This window comes from Rhyacophila brunnea, unplaced genomic scaffold (genome assembly GCF_057557595.1).
Source record: "Rhyacophila brunnea isolate RB1 unplaced genomic scaffold, BYU_Rbru_1.0 scaffold_11, whole genome shotgun sequence".
NCBI classification, from domain to species: Eukaryota; Metazoa; Arthropoda; class Insecta; order Trichoptera; family Rhyacophilidae; genus Rhyacophila; species Rhyacophila brunnea.
In genome coordinates this window covers 12,453,008-12,471,479 of record NW_028232763.1, presented here as the reverse complement: position 1 = coordinate 12,471,479, position 18,472 = coordinate 12,453,008, and the positions used below count along the sequence as shown (strand labels likewise).

At 32.9% G+C, this 18,472-nt stretch overlaps 1 protein-coding gene across 1 annotated transcript in view; it reads right to left on the bottom strand.

The window, feature by feature from the left end:
* The window catches only part of Cad88C (cadherin 88C), a 73,289-nt gene that overhangs the window by 13,349 nt on the left and 41,468 nt on the right, over positions 1–18,472 (bottom strand). Inside the window, exons 4-20 of the mRNA XM_085960459.1 lie at positions 15,667–15,958; positions 15,063–15,235; positions 13,241–13,438; positions 12,302–12,495; positions 11,909–12,109; positions 11,448–11,725; positions 10,824–10,981; positions 9,785–9,940; positions 9,222–9,401; positions 9,015–9,149; positions 8,213–8,492; positions 6,943–7,107; positions 6,680–6,843; positions 4,198–4,365; positions 1,817–1,974; positions 1,100–1,281; positions 69–298 (exon numbers count right to left, since the gene is read on the bottom strand). Of these exons, the coding sequence (XP_085816585.1) occupies positions 69–298; positions 1,100–1,281; positions 1,817–1,974; positions 4,198–4,365; positions 6,680–6,843; positions 6,943–7,107; positions 8,213–8,492; positions 9,015–9,149; positions 9,222–9,401; positions 9,785–9,940; positions 10,824–10,981; positions 11,448–11,725; positions 11,909–12,109; positions 12,302–12,495; positions 13,241–13,438; positions 15,063–15,235; positions 15,667–15,958 (3,312 nt within the window). The remainder of the gene's footprint in view (positions 1–68; positions 299–1,099; positions 1,282–1,816; positions 1,975–4,197; positions 4,366–6,679; positions 6,844–6,942; positions 7,108–8,212; positions 8,493–9,014; positions 9,150–9,221; positions 9,402–9,784; positions 9,941–10,823; positions 10,982–11,447; positions 11,726–11,908; positions 12,110–12,301; positions 12,496–13,240; positions 13,439–15,062; positions 15,236–15,666; positions 15,959–18,472) is intronic.

Here is an 18,472-nt window from a genome sequence, read left to right as displayed (position 1 = left end):
ACTCATGATAATTTTGTTTATTGTACGTCAGTAAAATTTGTGGTCAATAATAATATGAAGATATAAACCTCTGGTATCCGTATTGTGACATTCTGCGGAGGGCTCACAAATAATGGAGCATGGTCGTTGTAATCGGTTACACAGATTGCCATTTCGCCTTTCACCTTATTGGACGGCTCTCCAAGATCGCTTGCTTCGATTATGAGAGTATAATTTCCATATCTGTCTTTAAGCACACGCCCTGAAGTTATCTGCGCAGTCGAGTAATCATTTGGTGATTGATTCACTCTGAATAAATCTAAAAATAAAATATTAATATTCCATACAGATAGAACTACCAAAAAGAACCATTAAGTTTTTGGACAACGGGTTAAGGACAATTTTGAATTACGAATTTCCAATTAAATACAAAATATTGTATTTATATAATTTATTTATTATAATTTTGTGAAATGAGGCGTCTAATTACAAAAAGCGACAAGCCCACAATTCAATATTTTCGGGAAACAACGTTTTTATGTTTCAAGCTTCAATTATTTGTTTTAACGTGAGATTATTTTTTTCTGTTATATTCTATGTCAAAATTAGAACCAAATGGCAATTTGTTTCAGCCGATAAACTCTTAAATGTAGTAAATATAGGCAAAATAAAATTGGATGTAGCGCTATTTGTACTTCACTTTTTAATTTATTCTGTATAAGGCACATATTTCCGTGGCACTGTCATGAGTTTACCAGATGCTACAGCATGGGAGACGCCCTTTTCAATATTGAACGGTCCCTTATTGGTTGATTTAAACACGTGCGAAATCAACCAAGCTTTAAATAATATGAAACGCGGACTTGGCGGTTTTTGTAATAAATCGAGACTTTGTTATGTCGCATTTTAGAATTTATAGATCAATACATATTGTGTAAAATTATACAAAGAATACGTGCGTATTTTTGACCAAATGTGGACTTATCGCTTTTTGGAATTAGAGCCTCAAATTGAAATTTCAAATTATTGGCATACAAATTAATAAGATTTTATTTATACTTGTGTTTATTATCTTCCATTAATAGAGACAGAATAATGATGAATATAATAAAACCCTTACCAAATCCAGTCCCCCCAACAATATTAAACTTAATCTGGCCATTTCCTGTTTCTGGATCATCAGCATCTGTTGCATGAATGGCAGCTATTGGATCACGGATGGAATGAAATTCAGTTACCGTCGAACATTCTTTTGGCAGTGTTAGCACCGGTGTGTTGTCATTTACATCTTCTACTTGAATACTAAAAGAAAGAAATACTCTATCTTACTGAGAGTTCAAAGACATTGATTTATTCTGTAGTGTTTTAAAAAATACAATAGTTCACTATGTCATAATTCGTGGGTATTCTGCGAAAAAGCACTAAGTCAAAATGTTGCTGTTTTGACTTAATGATGAGGTAATCTTATTAAGAGTACGCTCTATAGTCTACAAAAACACTCACAGTCATATCTATAAAACTGGCGAAGATAATTTATGTTATAAGTCAAAAAGACATACATCTATTCAGAGAAAAAGCACTAAATGCACTTAGTGCGTTTGCTTCTCTCATTCTCAGGCTATATTCACAAAATTCTGCGTGCGAAACTGCACTAAGTCATACTCAAAGCAATATCGCAGAAAGGAATTTGCCTTTTATATACATAAAATAAGTTAAGACCGTCCAAACTTTCAAACTCGATTATCTCAAAACTAGTATTTTTGACTTAATGCTTATTCGCAGAATACCCACGAATTATAATAATATGTATATGTAAGTATTTTATATCCATACTAACACAATCTGTTTGAAAGCATTTCTACTCTCTCCGCTGAGGTATCCGAACTGATAATTATCCCAAGCCTCGATTACGAGAGTATACGAGGAGCGGGTTTCTCGATCCAGCCAGTCTCCGACAGTCAGTGTTCCATTATCAGCATTTATAACAAACTTTCCCTGTTTAAAAATATAACGATAATATTAACATTATTATTTCTTGAATGTTTGTATTTGTATTTCTGATGGATTCTCATTACAGTTCAGGATTTCGTGGCATCTAGCGGTTCCATGAGTCTATGCCTGCAAAGGGTTCTGAGAAGGATCAATGTGTTTAAAGGGCATTTTGTAATTGAGTAAAAAAATATTAAAATGACATTTAATTAAGCGATAAAAAATCTTATAATAAAATTGTAGTTTAGTTAGATATTCGCAAGTTAATTAATTTTTGTTGAAGCATTGAGAGTTTTACATGAGAGGGAAAATTGCTGATGAATATTATTTGTAGTAGGTAGCAATGAATGCAGTTACTAGTATTCCTCTCAACTATGCACTACTTACCTAAGCACTGTTTGTTTGTTAAAATTTGAAGTGATTTGGGTTCTTGAAGACTTTATAAAATATTTTAAGGGTTGAACCAAACGAAACGGTTTGGAAGTATTGCCTTAATTTATGACTTATAATGTTTTAATAGCGTTTCTCTGTTCTATTAAATTCTATTCAGATGAACTGCATAATATTTTTAACTGAAATATGCGATATTTCAGAAGCTTTATAACGTCATTTGATAATATCAAAGAATGGACAAGTAAGGCCATATCTCACAGGGACACCACCGTGATGTCGCCAAGCATAATGTATCAAAAATTCCAAATTGCCTGTGTTGTTAAGCCATTATCTCCCGTCATACAATTTCATATAAGTAGTACCTATAGTCGCCGTGCTATCTTAGTGAGATATGACCCTTAATAACTAGGTATTTATTCGAATTCTACAGCTGTATAACAAAAAAGGTACCGTAAAACCCCCTAACTTCGCCAAGTGTCCTTAACTTCACCTAAATCAATTAAACACTAAAAACTCATGTTTTTACTATTGCAGCACTTTAAGTCACTGAGGCGATTTTAAAGATAATATTCGTCCTGTCACTACACATTTTTCAAACCGCCATTATTTTCGCCGTGTTTGTGTTAGTACCGTTTTTTCGAGTCCGGTTTGAAGAGATTTTTTCGGAATACCTCTGAACTTTTGCTGATTTCTACGAATCTTGTAGAGGTAGGTTCTTCATATTTTTAATATAATATAGTGATATAGTCTGCTTGCCAAATGTAACGTGCGATTTCCGATATTTATAATAAAACATCAATTATTTGAGTATGCAATGTCAGGCTATCTTTTTTGAACTACTTGTTCCTACACTTTCCCTGGCTTTAGGGTTGTCACAAAAAAACGATTTTCTTGAAATAAATGTGTTTTTTTTATTTTTATTGTTTTTAGACTAAAAACTATTCATCACTTTGAATCACCAGTTAACAATTTTTCTCATATTTCCTTTATTAAAAATTTACTATGTAAATCAACACATAAAAATGATACTATAATGCTTTGGGTTTTGGCAGCCCTAGCGTAAATTGGTAGGTTGTATGAAACAGTCATTGAAGTGATTCCTATCTTCGCCAACGTAGATATTTCTTTAAGATATGTCAAATTGTCTCTAGCATAAGACCTGAATTTGCTTAAGGCTATTTTTTAATAGATTTCGTGAGTATCCATAGACAATATTTTTTTATTGTACCTACTAAAACACATTGGGCGAAGTTAGGGAATCGTGCCGTAACTTCGTCCATATAAAAAATAGTGATTTATTGTATTATTTAGTATGAAAAGGGTATTACTTCAATATAAATAAAATTAAACACTATCATTGTGCATTACATAAGATCTATAAGACTTCATATTGGTGGATATTTTGGTGGCAAAACGACTTTCTGTTAAAAAACCGGGTGAAGTTAGGGGGTTTTACGGTATGTAATATATTAAATAGAATTTGTGCTACATTTGAAAAATCAAAAATTCTAATATTAAGATATACCTATAATATATAGATAGATACACTATTGTTCTTTGATCTAGAAAAGAAAGTCATGTTCTTTCCTATATGATATGACAATCGAAGGAACACAATATATATTCTGCATATTATAATCACATCAGAACCCTCCACTAAATCATATCATTGATTACAGACAACCAATCTTTCATTCAAGATCATTCTTTCACATGTCACACTATAACAGTTTATATGAAAGTGAATAAATATTGAAATGTATCATTTTTTGGGCATCGATTTTTCGTTGAAAGATAAGATATCAAATTCGTTATCTATTCATAAAAATATTCGACCTGGGTTGCTATACGATCCATAAGATAAGTGATTTTTCCAAATTCTCCCGAATCAGAATCGCGAGCTGCTATCACGGCCAGAGGAGTTCCCGGTGGAGTGTCTTCCAAAACACTGATTGTCCCAGACTCAAATATGAAATATGGATTGTTATCATTTTCATCCAACACCTGAAAACACAAATCGGTTAAAACTACCTATCATAAATATTCAGGAAGCTTATAATACAGTTGATTCAATTATTATCATTTTATATGTATAGATGGGAAGCGTGTGAGGAGAGATATGGTTGCTTGACTCCAATGAATAAACAGATTGGCGTGTGAAATATAATCCCCTGAATTTATTTATTCCCTTCTATTAAAATTGATTACAAATTTACAGGTTCGTTTAGTATTTATGATTACTGATTCTAAATTATAATAATTCATAATTACGAAGATCGTCTCTGAGATAAATGACGGCTCGACGGACGTTATTGTGTTCCAAGAGATTTGAAATGATTGTATATTGGTAAGTAAAAATACCTCCGTTTTATATTGTTTGAATACAATGGAAGGGCGGCAAGATAGGGCTGAGGTCAGCGCTTTCTTGAATGTACTTTGATACCGCCTAAACCATGGCATCCTCAGAGGATCCAAGGCCATGAGGCCTGAATCATCATTGGGCTGATTCATGCAAACATGAACAGATCGACTGCGAGGCAAATTTCTAGCCCGTAAGCAAATAGTAATTATTAATACCATTTTTTTAATATTATTACCTACATTTCATCCAATTTTGACCAATATTGAAAGCAAAGTTCCCAGCCATACAATGTACCTAGCACCTAGAATATCTGATTTGAGATTACTTTGAAAAAATATGTATTTGTACCTAGTTCAAATATTTCAAAATATGTAGCTAACAAGCAAAGAAATGCAGAAGGTAGTAATAATTCCAAGAAATTCACAGCCCCTTTCCAAAGCATGTACCTAGAAAAGGTCTGAAATATGAGACCTGAGGTACCTACTTACAAGCCAGGTACATATGCCAGAGGATGTTTTTGTCATTTTTCAGAGATAGAATAATTGTGAATTGTTTGTTGGGTATTATTACCACCTACTCTGCCCTACCAGCCCCTATTAGGGTCATTCGGGTTTTGGTCTCTGCGGACGTCGGCTGTGGCGCCGCGCTCCCGGCGTCACTGCCATTTTAATTATAATTATTTTTTTTTTAAATATTTTTTTGTTAAATATTTTGTACGCTGTACTTTATTGTAAACAATAAACGCCCTGTTTTCGCCTGTACTTCCGCGTTGTCAATCAACACAAACATGTCCCCGAAAGAAGCAGACGATACCACCGTGACTTGACATGACTTTCATCATCAGGGGGGTCCAGCGCATTTACCTACACCCCCCCCCCCCTTTCGGAGGTGACAACTTGTTTAGCGGTCATTTGTCTCGCCTTTGCTTGCATATTGTCTTCCAAAAGAATTGCTTACTAATGTGCAATTTGATTTGTTCCGTATTATACATTGTAACAAGAATTCGCGAATTAAGCGATTTGATAAAAAATATGCAGGCTTGCGTCTGTAGCAAAGGTCACTTTGTCTAGATGACGACAAAGGTGACTTCTGGCATACGTGTTCAAACATAATTTTGATGACGGCTACATAAATGATATAGTTTACATTGTAAGTTAAACTTAATGCTATGTAGGTAATTACTTAAATAAATTAGGCATGTTTGAGAATCACGATGGGCAGCCACATATGTGTTTGATTATGGTAACAAAAATATTGCTTTTCAGCACTAATAAAATAAAATTCAAGCAATATATTGTAGCATTTTTAACGTTACTGATTTGGATTTGTGTTAGATATTATTTTTAGATTGAAAATGGTTTGTAGAGAACTGATCATAGAAACAAAGACATCTTAATATTATGTAAGTCAAGGAAGGCTTGAGAGCTACGTTCCCTCTAATTTTTCTATTGTGTATGCGGGTCGCCGTCACCTGGTGCGGTAAATTTACACCCCCTCCCCCCCATAAACACACACATACAATTTTTCATTCAATCAATTTCTTTCCAGATGTGAATTCTCTTTCCATATTTGCTTCGGATAAACAAAATATATCACCAACACATAGGTGGTCATTGATAAACACCAAAACACGTATCTTCTTTTCGTATGTTTACACAATAGAACGGGACGGATATAGTGATCCTGCTAGACGTAAAATTTCACTTGCGTGCTCGCATTAGTCGCAATTGACCTTCGCCTTCCGAGAAATGAGTCGAAGAATTGTGCATGAGATGGTTTCGTGCATTCGAGAAAAACTAGAATCTGGCAAAGGAAACTTTCTTTTACAATATTTTTGTGTGAGGACTGTGCGGGGGATGAAAACATGTGTGCGGACACATTCTGGCAGGTGTGCGCGCGCACACCTTACAGGGAACATCACTTGAGAGGCACTATAAAGACAGAGCAACTCCTTACTTGAATGAATAAATCAACCAATGATGATCTTGGCGGTACACCGGAGTCAGTAGCTCGGACTGTTAAGTTCAACCATGGGTAGATTTCATGGTCAATTTTATTAGCAACTAAAACTTCTCCCGTGTCTGCTTCTAGATGGATTAATTTTGTCATTTCTCTCGGACCTGGAACAAACATAATATAAACAACATGAGATAGGCAAGCTTTGACAAAATATTTACACCATATTATTAATTCTTCGCAGCAACATCTAAGTAAATTACCTTCTAAGGAATACGTTATCGATTTATTTTTATCAACATCATCCGCTACAATATTTGCGATAGTGGCGCCATTTTTAGTATTTTCTGTAATGGATCTTCTGTAGAAAGGTTTTCGAAATCGGGGATTATTGTCATTTTCATCTTCAATGATTATGCTGAGTGTAGCTGCAAAAAAATGATAAACTTATTGGATATAATTAATTTAATGAGAACCTTTGATCAAATTAAAATATCTGATAAAATATTTGATAAAGGAAAGTTGTAAATAATGTAATACTTTGTTTGAAAAGCATTTGGCAATATTTTGCTGACTCTGAACCACTGAATACCCTATTAAAGGTACCTAGCTAAATCATTGTTTCTTCTATATATTGATCGTATCGTGGAGTTATTGCCAAAAATTGGTAAGTCTCGAAATCATGTTATGTTATATTATTATTATTATAGTAAGTACTTAATTGCAATTTGAAGCTTAACATGCTCTCCAAGATCAGAAATAATTTCTTTGTGCTGTATGTGCATGTTCTACATCTGTGTGCGCAAGGAAGAAGGCGTTAAGTCTTAAATCGCTACTTTTCAGGACAGCCAAAAGAAGTATGGAAACTTCAATGTTTCTGTATGGAATTTAGTAATTCAGAAGTGTTGATTTGACTTATCCTTTTTCTTATTTGCACATAGGTATTTGTATTATGGTTCATTTGCCATGTTTAACTAATTTTTAGATTTTTAAGACTTATCGCCCACGGATATATCAATGACCTTTATTTTTTTTTAGCGTAGATAATATTATTTATATATAGACACACAATCCGTTGTTGGCTCTAAATACCTAAATTATCAACTTACCAACTTTTGGCAGAAACCCCATGATATATACTCAAAAAACGTAGTAGGTACCTAAATATCTCAAGATTCTTTTATACAAGGATTACCATTAGCTCAATATCATTTAAGAAAAGAAGTAGAGAGGAGGAATGGGAGAACAGAACCAATTTTGCATAACCTGGGTCTGGATATGGATCCATTTAAACAAATTAAGTATATATGAATTTCATCCAGACATCGAGGGAAGTAGGATACTGGACCTCCATATTGATGAGCAATACGCAGTGTGGTAAGTACCTACTTAATTTCTATGTGATTTATTCTACAGTCTGTTTTATAGTACATATCTATTGACAAGCCATATCTGCACTAGAGAGATCTATATCCATTGGAAAAAAATCCTAGTCAGTTGAACCTAACCATATTGACGCCTTTTATAATATACCTGAAGAAGTTTGCTTATCGCCACCCGAAACTGCCGCAATATCTTCAACAATCAAACCCAGCCGTATTGTCTCGACCTTTTCCCTGTCAAGTAGTCGAATAATCCTTAACTTTCCATCCAAAGGGTTCAAGTCCCATGCAGCAATGTAGTCGTACTCTGAGATTTTCACAATGGTGCCTTCCTCGTTTTTACCAATGCTATTTTCAGGATCTATATGATAACGGAGAACCGGCATGTCATCGGGGTCGTTGGCGATAGCTCGAAATGCGTATGTTCCAACCTGAAAATAGTATAATCTGTAAAATAGTAATAATTTACGTACATGACGTAGATAAATTTAATATTTTTCAAAATCACATTTCCATTACAAAAAAATGCGTTCGTCATTGAGATCAATTTGAAGTAGAATGTTCATTTGTTGTTTGAAATGGGAATGAATTTTTGACAAATCCTTCGAAGTCAACTGTCAGCCGAGGTGTTCTTGCCACGTGTCATTATTGTTGAATTTTACAATGCATGACTTGTTATAGTTCTGCATCTGGTCTAATTGTATATTTGCTCAAATTTGTTTAAACCTGGTTTAAACATAAATAAATAGTTACTCATATTTAAATTGAAAACATTTGGCTGTATTTAAAAAAGCTTGTGGCCGTATACTGTGGTAAGTTTACACAGAATTTTTTTTGGATAGGTATTCAAATGGTTGATTGTCTGAACTGAGGTATTGAGTATGTCAATGGATGTACAATTTAATAGACAGTGAATCTGCAGATAAATTAAAGGAATTTGAAAGTATTTATACCTGGGTGTTTTCTTTAACTATTATTGTTCCTGGATCAATGAAGACAGGTGGCTTATTGTTGACATCGACAATAGTAATGTTCACTAGAACCGCAGCATTTAATTGTTGATCTCCGATTCCGCCATCCAATGCGACCTGAAATTTAATAATGTATTGTACCACAAACAAAAAGTAGCCATATTCAATTTGGGTTCGTTATGTCCTTACCACTGTTAAGGCGTATTTATTGCTTTTTGGGTCTGTTCTATCTGGATCTAAGTCAGACCCTGGCGCCACGGAAATAACTCCACTCTCTGCGCCGATTACAAACTTATCTCCGGCGCCTTTTTGTATCCTGTATACAACTTGATTGTTTGGAGCTGAACCATCGCTGTCAAATGCTTTCACCTAAAAAATAAATGTCATATAACTTAAACTACTTTTATTTAAACTAAGTAGTCCCATAAAGTATAATTGATTTATCGATCTATCTTCAGCAGTCATCCATATATGAGATCATGTCCTAATGGAGGTGTGGTAGGGGAAAATGTGACTTCACAAAACAAAGAATAAATATTTTTTGTCTGAGAATAAAATATTCTGAAATGACATATTGAAATCGAAAATTTTCAATCAACCTAATTTTAAACAAATGGCCGGGGGGATAAGATTTTGGAATGAAATGTGATATAATGATGGGAGAGAAGGAAGAAATATCCAATATCGAGTGACATCATTTATGGATGACTCTTTTTAACGTGTATATTATATAGAATAGAATAATCTTTTACCTCTAATACAGGAGTTCCTCCCGGCATATCTTCAGGAATAGACCTTTTGTAAATCATCTGTTGAAATAGTGGTGCGTAATCGTTGACATCCTGGACATATATGGTGACAGGTACATCGGCTGATAGAGGAGGAATGCCAAAGTCTCTCGCTCTTACCTGTTCCAAAACATACAGAAAGTAATTAAGTATTTGTGTAAGCAAGCCTTGCAACCACAACTCTTTAACTTCAAGTATTCATGTAAATTAGTGGATATTCTTAAAAATTATGCTAGTTAATGCTGTGACGCACACAGCATATTCTTTTTATTGATTGGTGTTTGTTTATGTTGTCATAAAAATTTAAACTGCCGCACGCCATGTTTGTTGCATCTGCTAAAATTGCCACAAATGCTGAGATAAATTGATTGTTTTTTTTATGTTTTTATTAATTATTTATTATCAACCTTCAAAAATGTTTGGATAGAAAACCTTATGTATCAAGGCCTGAACAAAAACAAACCATAAGTGCGAGTGAGTAAGCATTCAGCTCGCTAATATCTCCGCACTATGCGTAAGAGTAAGATAGATTTTTACAGCTGAATTAAATATTTTTTGTAAACGTCGCTGGTAAATATGGATTTGACTGATTACATTCGTTTGAAAACTGCGAGCATGTGTTGCTGAAATTTATCATTTTTGTGTTTAATATAAAGTTAGTGGTAATTATTTTAGTAAAACATAATAATATGGTTAAACTATGTTGTGTTTAAATTTGTTAGCCGTACTGAGAAGCAATACGATGGTATTACGTTTCATAGTTAAGTTTATAATAATAAAATCGATGTTCTACTGTGCGTTATATGCAAGAAACACAGTATCATTTTGCCGAAAAATAGGCACTGTATATATCATTACAGTATATTTATATTATATTACAATTATTAATATATATGATATTATAGAAGAGTATTGCCAACCGTGTGTATACAAGGTAGGTATGAATTCACGAAAAATTAACTCTATAATAAGTTTTGTACAGTATTTAAAAAATGTTACTTGCCGTTAATTGAATAGGTCTAACATTTCCATTATCTCCGGGCAACTGCTCAAAATCCATAAACCCCACTGGTTTTAACACACCCGTAAGTGTATCTATCGTAAAATTGTCTTTGTATTCACCACTTACAATGGAATATTCAACACGGCTATTTCGTGTGCCTGAAAGGAAATAACAACAAAAACATTATTTGAGAAACTTGATTTTAAAATAGTAGGTCAGTAAGAAAATATCATACAATTCAGTTATATTCATGTGTTAATATTAGATTAATTTATTTTTAAGATTACTTCGATTTCTTGAACTATACGCTCACTGGTGAATGTTAAGATAGAATAAATATGTATTAGAGACATCTAGTGATGGAATTATGGCACATGCAATTAAATATAACTTATTGAAAAATTACCTTCAACACAATAAAGAGAATATGGTACAAATTGCTTTATAAAACCAAAACTATGGTACTCTAGTCTTTGTCACAATAGTAACATTATCAATTTATTGTTCCAGTCAATTTTATTGCTATATAAAAATGTAAACTAAACAACAAATCATAATAGGACATACAAATAAAATGGAGCCCAAGTTAAAAACATTTTTATTTCCTATTATTTTTATACTGACCATTCAAATCTGCGTCCCTTGCTTCCAATACAAGTGGCAATTCAAACTCTGTCTCTTCCTCCAGAAGCCTCGCCTCGTATTTATTCAGTAGAAATACTGGAGGGTTGTCATTCACGTCTTCTATATTTATGACCAACTGGACTGTATTTCTGTTTCCCTGACCCAAGTCATCTCTAGCTTCAACTGTCAGAAAATGTCTGGAGACTAATTCTCTATCGAAACTAGTACCTCCTGGAAGCTTTACTGTTATAATGCCTGAGACAGCATTGAGATTTAATCTGTAAAATATCACAAAAAAACCAATTTTCAGTTTGACAAGTAACGTCAAATTCATACATCGTCAGAATACCTATAATTTTGTAATACCTACATAAGGAGCTGAAAATTGAATTTATTCGTAACATACGATGAATCATAATACGATGTGTCTTATATAAAACATGTCAAATTTTTATACATACAGATGAGCAATTCCTCCTCCCAAGTTCGTGTAACGTATTCCTCTCGTTCCATAGTTTCCGGAGTCATCGTCAAGCGCTTGAACCCAGGCTACCGTTGTTCCAACACCACAATTTTCTGGCACCGACACATCATACATTGGTTCCGTAAATTCTGGGAAATTGTCATTTCCATCTCTAATGTGGACTGTTATTGGGACAATGCTGAAAAAAGGTTCAATTTTTATATTGCGGTAACATAATTTTATATATAATTTTACATTTATTATCCAAATTTTATAGCTTGAAATGCGCACGGGTCTTGTATAAATCGTATGATTTGAATAATATAGTGGTAAGAAAAAAAAACACAGAAAAATTGCAGGAATAGGTACAAAATGTACGTGTTGTTCATACCTCATTTTTGGGTTCAAAGGTACAGTTTCTTTTGCTATGAGTGAGAAATTCATGACGGTAACTTGTTCGTAGTCAAGAAATGATGCGTCGCTGACTCGGATGAGAAATGAAGCCTCGTTAACACCACGTGACGGAGTCACCTCGAATACCCCTTCGTCACCTTCCAAATATAGTTCAAAGGTTCCATTTTTTCCCTATAAAAATAAATTATTTGTACATTGGAATAAATGATTAAGTTAGATAGTTATTGAATGCTAAAAAAATAATGATTTTGATACACACAATTTTATGTTGGTATTTAAGAACTACACAATTTAAATACCCACGAATAGCGTCTTGGGTCCCAGGTTCGAATCCTGGGTCTGGCAAGTAGCCATATTGTTTTTCAATTTGTGTATGAGTCAGAGTATGGACCTAATAGGTTGAGCAAGTGGCTGACATTCATTTCTCTTAAAAACAAAATCTGTTAATACAAACCTCCACTCCGTGGAGGCCCATATGATCTTGTTAGGATCGGACATGGTCGGAAAATTTAAAAATGAGTTATCTTCTTTAAACAAAATTGAAGATGATTCTGTTGAAGCTTGTTTTATTAGCACAGAATTTATTGATTAAACATAAGGGTGTACATTCATTATTGCTCTTTGACAATATTGCATATTGTATTTAATACTTTTAGCTTTACACATTACATCATTACTGTGAGAATAATTCTGCATAATAAATACATAATAAAATGTATTATACGCTAGGTTTACGTTTTGTAAAATTATTTATAAAATATTATTTATTATTATTCATGTAAGGTATGCCATCTGACATTTCAAAATAAAAATTTCTATTTAATTACATTGCATTTTCACCACTAGATGTCAATGCTTGCAACTTTAGATGAAAAAATAATATCATAACTTCCTTCTAATAAAATTGTGTTCTCACTTGGTCATAATCATAAACTTCTGGAATAGCATCTTGCAGAAATGTGAGCGGCGTATTTTGTTGAGCGTTTTCCACCACCTCACAAATATATCTTTTACTTCTAAACTGCGGTGTCTCGTCATTCACGTCTGTCAGGATTATTGTTACCTCGGTCGATGCACTGGGCGGTGGTGTTATTGCTTGAGAATCTTCAATTGCCTGAAATATGAATCATTATCAAAATTATGAAGTTAGTAACAAAAAAGACTGAGAAATATACATACCAAAGATGTAATAGCATCGCTGATTAAAAAGAGATCTTTACCAATGGCACTCAGTTCGAATAGGTGAAGAGTTACAACTATCTGGGAGAACAAGTGTAGAGCTGATTACTACAATCTTGCAGCATTCCTAGCTTGCTTAGGTAGGTATAACAAATGATTCTAAATGTGGAAGTGACAATTATAAATGGTATTATGGTCAAAGATGAGGCTCTTTAAAAATCTAAGAAGTCAAAAGCATCAATTACCAATTAATATTGAGATTTATAATTAACTATTCTTTTTATTCAATAATAAATATTTCATAATTCACTAAATTTAAGAATGTAACATTCTTGAAAATCAAATTCATAAAAATCTTGGAGTGATCCGTGACGTCAGTTAGTAATTAAAGTAAAACCTACTTTGATTTAAAATACAAAAGCCGATTGCCAATAGTAACTCAATTTGGAAAGCGCTTCAGAGAGTATTAAGAGCAGATAGTTAAAATTTGTCGCAATTAAGTATGGTGCCTCATGGGCGCGAAACCCAAGAGTTACAGGCTCAATTCCTGCTGGGTGTCTTACTTTTTTCAAAAAGATTTTTTTTATTGGTTATATTATAATATATTTTATCAGAAGCGTTTTTAAAATTATGTATGTTTAATATTGAGATTTTTATAGCTCAGCCAAATATCAAAGCCTTTTTGTGTATCCAAATATTTCTGAGAGAATGTAACCTTCGAGTATAAATTATAATAGAGACCGACAAGTTTTTAACGTGAGGCTCCGCTGCATAGCTGCCGCGTTGCCTCACGTTAAATTTGTCGGTCTCCACCACATGGTTGAAGCTAACATGGAATATTATGTATGTACCCATTATGAATAATAGGTATTTTTTAAAACATAGTACTTACAATCATTAACCATCATAAATAAGCTTCAGCGGAGACTTCATAGCTTAATAAATTAAAAAAAACAAGTGTCTATTTATATTCTATAGATAGGGGGATCCCTACCTTTTTTATGCCCTACACCCCTAGAAAGTATTTCATTAATGTTTGCACCCCTTATAAAAGTTATACTGCATTTCAAGATGGGTAAGTTGAAATTATAATATTTGAACCACATACCTACTTCGATACATTGCAGCTAAACAAAGTGAACTAAGATTTTTTTTAATTCTGTGCAAATATAAATTGGGCAATTAGAAAAAAACTTGTAAACGGTAAAATCAAACATAAATTATTATGAACAATTAATTCCGTAACTTCTTTTGACCCTTCTCATGATTTTGTCAAAACGTGAATTTTTTCAGCAGGTCTGCCTAGGTAGGTATTAAGGTAATTCTTATCTAGATTTTATTTTGAATTGATAAAAGAGAACGGAATCTAGATTTTAACAATTCGGTACATATTGTTTCAAAGATTGAGTGTTTTCCTAAAAAGTTTTAAACTCTCACAAATTACCGTGACGAAATATAAACAAAGGGAGTCGTAAAAAATGAATAACTTTGAAAACCACTGACATCTTTTATCTAAATATTATCTTTATTGGTTTATATAGAATGTGGATCCATCTTACGAGAATTTCCAAAATATATGCGCCATTGTTGCTATCAGGTTCCTCTCTGTCAAGAGCATTGATGGTGTAAATGATTCCTGAACTTCCGTCGATGTCGAACTGGTCCTCTCCACCTGATATGATGCTGTAAGATATTTTGTTGTTGACTCCTCGATCTCCATCGACTGCGTGCACTGAAATAATTAAACTTTATTAACTACATTATGGATGACATAACTCATGATGAAAATAAGGTTGGAAATTCCTAGAATAAAGAGTATCTATTGCATAGAAAATCTGTTATTTGTTTTGCATTTCCGTCGAACATCGTTTGGTTATATTGTAGATATTGTTTACAAGTATTTTTTCAAAAATCTGATTATCCCATTCACGTTAATTATCAAAAAATATATATTTTTTATTGCATTTTCTTTTATAAAAAAATTGTATTTTTTGCTTTCAGGTAGGTAGTTTTTGAAAATAATTATTGTTTATATTTTTTATTTTTCGGGATTTCGGCCTTCGGGATTTCGGCCATTCGGGATTTCAGCATTTGGGATTTCGTCCGGCACCCACGTCAGTGACATCACAAATTGGACAGCTGTTTTGAGGAAACTTAACGTACCTTGTAATACTGAGGTTCCCGCGGGCGAATCCTCACTGATCCTGGTGACCGGAGTGACGGCGACGAACTCGGGCGGCTGGTCTTCCACATCTTGAACCTTGACGAGGATTGCAGCGGTTCCCGTATTCACCCTTCCCTGGTTGGCCCTGTCTATCGCCAATATTCTCAGCTGATACAGCGACTTCTTTTCGTAATCCAGCGAGCCGACCAGACGAATGATTCCCTTCCCGTTGAGCGTTTGGATGGAAAATGCGTCTGAGTCGCCTTCCAGTTCTTGTAAATTGTAAACAACCTATAAATAATATTTGTAATATATTATTCAAATGACAAATAACGATGGGGTAGGTACTGACAAACCTCCTTCCACGTTAGTCAATAATTTATTGACTTTTACCGTAAATAAATTAAAGTGAGAATGAATTTTTCTTACAACATATGAAATACACAATAAAAAAATGTTCTATTATAATACATTTATGTAAGTATGTAGTCAAAAAAAGAGATGAGATTATTTGTGGAATATTATTAGATTGAGCAGTATGTTAATAAATTGATATATGAGTAAAATAAATATGGTTCTTTACAAAGAATTATTTGATGAAATATGACATACAATAGAGAAAAGCAACCTAGGAACAGTGGCCCGACGTACTGACTGGTTTAGAGGCCGCCCCATACGATAATAAAAATGATAAGTAATATATTTTAAAATTTCCAAATAATAAATGCAGGAATTTTGTTATGCTTTGGATAATATTTTATACTAAGTTTATGAGAAAAACGTTTTTTTTATAATATTAATACATTTTAATGACTTGTGGCTGGTTTGAACTCTTCGGAGGCCCTCTTTTACATTTTTTGATGAATAGGTTGCGTCAAAGAAACGCGCCGCTCTATCAGAAAAGTTATTCCGAAAAATACGAAATGCATTTTAATTTACGGAAGCTGTTCACTATTATTTAATATTTTTAATCTAAGTAGGTAAATACCAAGGCCTGAACAAAAACGAACCATAAGTGCGAGTGAGTAAGCATTCGGCACGTTTATATCTCTACACTATGCGTTAGAGTAAGATAGGATTTCTACGGCTGAATTAAATATTGTTTGAAAACATCGCCGGTAAACTGGATTTTACTGATTTCGTTCATTTAAAAACTGCGAGCAGGTGTTGCTGAAATTTATTATTTTTGTTTAAATATAAAATTAGTGGTAATTATGCTAGTTATTTTAGTAGAACATATTATTATTAACTATGTTGTGTTTAAATTTGGTAGCCGTACTGAGAAACATCACGATGTTATAACGTTTCATAGATAAGTTGATAATAATAAAATCGACGTTCTACTGTGCGCATACGCAAGAAACATGGCTTCATTTTGCCGAAAAATAGGCGCTCTCTATATATCATTAAGACTGAGGCAAATGCAGTATATTGTATTTCAAACGGCACATAGGTACATGATTTAAATTTAAATCATTTGTTTTTATTACATCATTTTTGTACCTAATTAATTATTTATAATTAAGGAATTTTCGGAGATCCATTAAGATAAAAATACTTAGAAAATGCGTTTTCTATATCCTATTATCCGTATACAACATCTTTGAAGGCGATATTGCGAGTTTAAACAAATCTGAAGGAACCCGCTTTTAAATTAATCTTAATTTGGATAATTTCCGCGTAATTCCGATTGTTAGTTAGGCATTCATTCAAATGAACGAAAAACATCAACAAAGATATCTCCGCAATCTAAATTGGTACAATAAAGAGTTAACGTTTCTTTTGTTTTGTAATAATCGGTGCCGAAACTTTATTCAAAACCTGCATCGGTGCCGAAATTTAAAAATTCGAAATTTAAAAGTCTGGAAGTTCGAAACGTAACATCAGAGATGAAAATCGAAATTCTATGATTGCAAGGTTGGCGAGAGAAACTTCAAATTTTAAACGAATGGCAAATGACTATATACCTATATAAGAATATCTATTAATTTTACATTGTAGATAGATCATAACTACTTGTAACTAATGGAAAGATATATTTTAAAATAGAGAGTTTAATATACATTGACGTTTGAATACAAAAATTAATTATAAATGTGATGTTGGAAATAAAGAAATTTTGCGTACATATCCTTTAAAAAATAGAATTTAATCACATCAAATTCTGAGTATTATTACATAACTTAATTGAATTTAGCATTCACTTACACATACATACACTGTTTCAGAGTGAATTGAATCCTCTACTAACACAAACAAAGGGTTCGGATAGAGATGATCCAAAGTATTTGTATGTAGTTTGACATGGTTTGTCCTTGAGATTTTGGTTCTGTCTAGTTTACCTATATGAAGCTAGTGATGCTTCAAAAGACTAAGTATTTGCGCATATTGTCTACAACTATGTTATTCACAGTCATTAGATATTCTCTTAACGGCCTACATATATGATAACTTGATAACAGGCTTGACTAGTGAGACTAGGACTAGACTAGCAAGGATTATTTTTGTTTACTTTTAGTGCACGTCGTCTTTTTTTTTGGTGAAAAATAATATATAAGTACTTACTTACTTACTTAACAAAAAATAAAAAAAAATATTATATTATTATGATCAGTAAATAATAACAATACGATAATGAAGATGACACGAAAATCAAATTGAAGATATTGTATTTTATTTTAAGTAAAACGATGTCTTTTCGTCAATAAAGAAATAAATCTAATAATAATAAATATTCTGCTCTTAAATAAAGGACGGATGGTTACCGTACTGATAGGGGTCTGTTAGTTAAATTTATTTATTTTA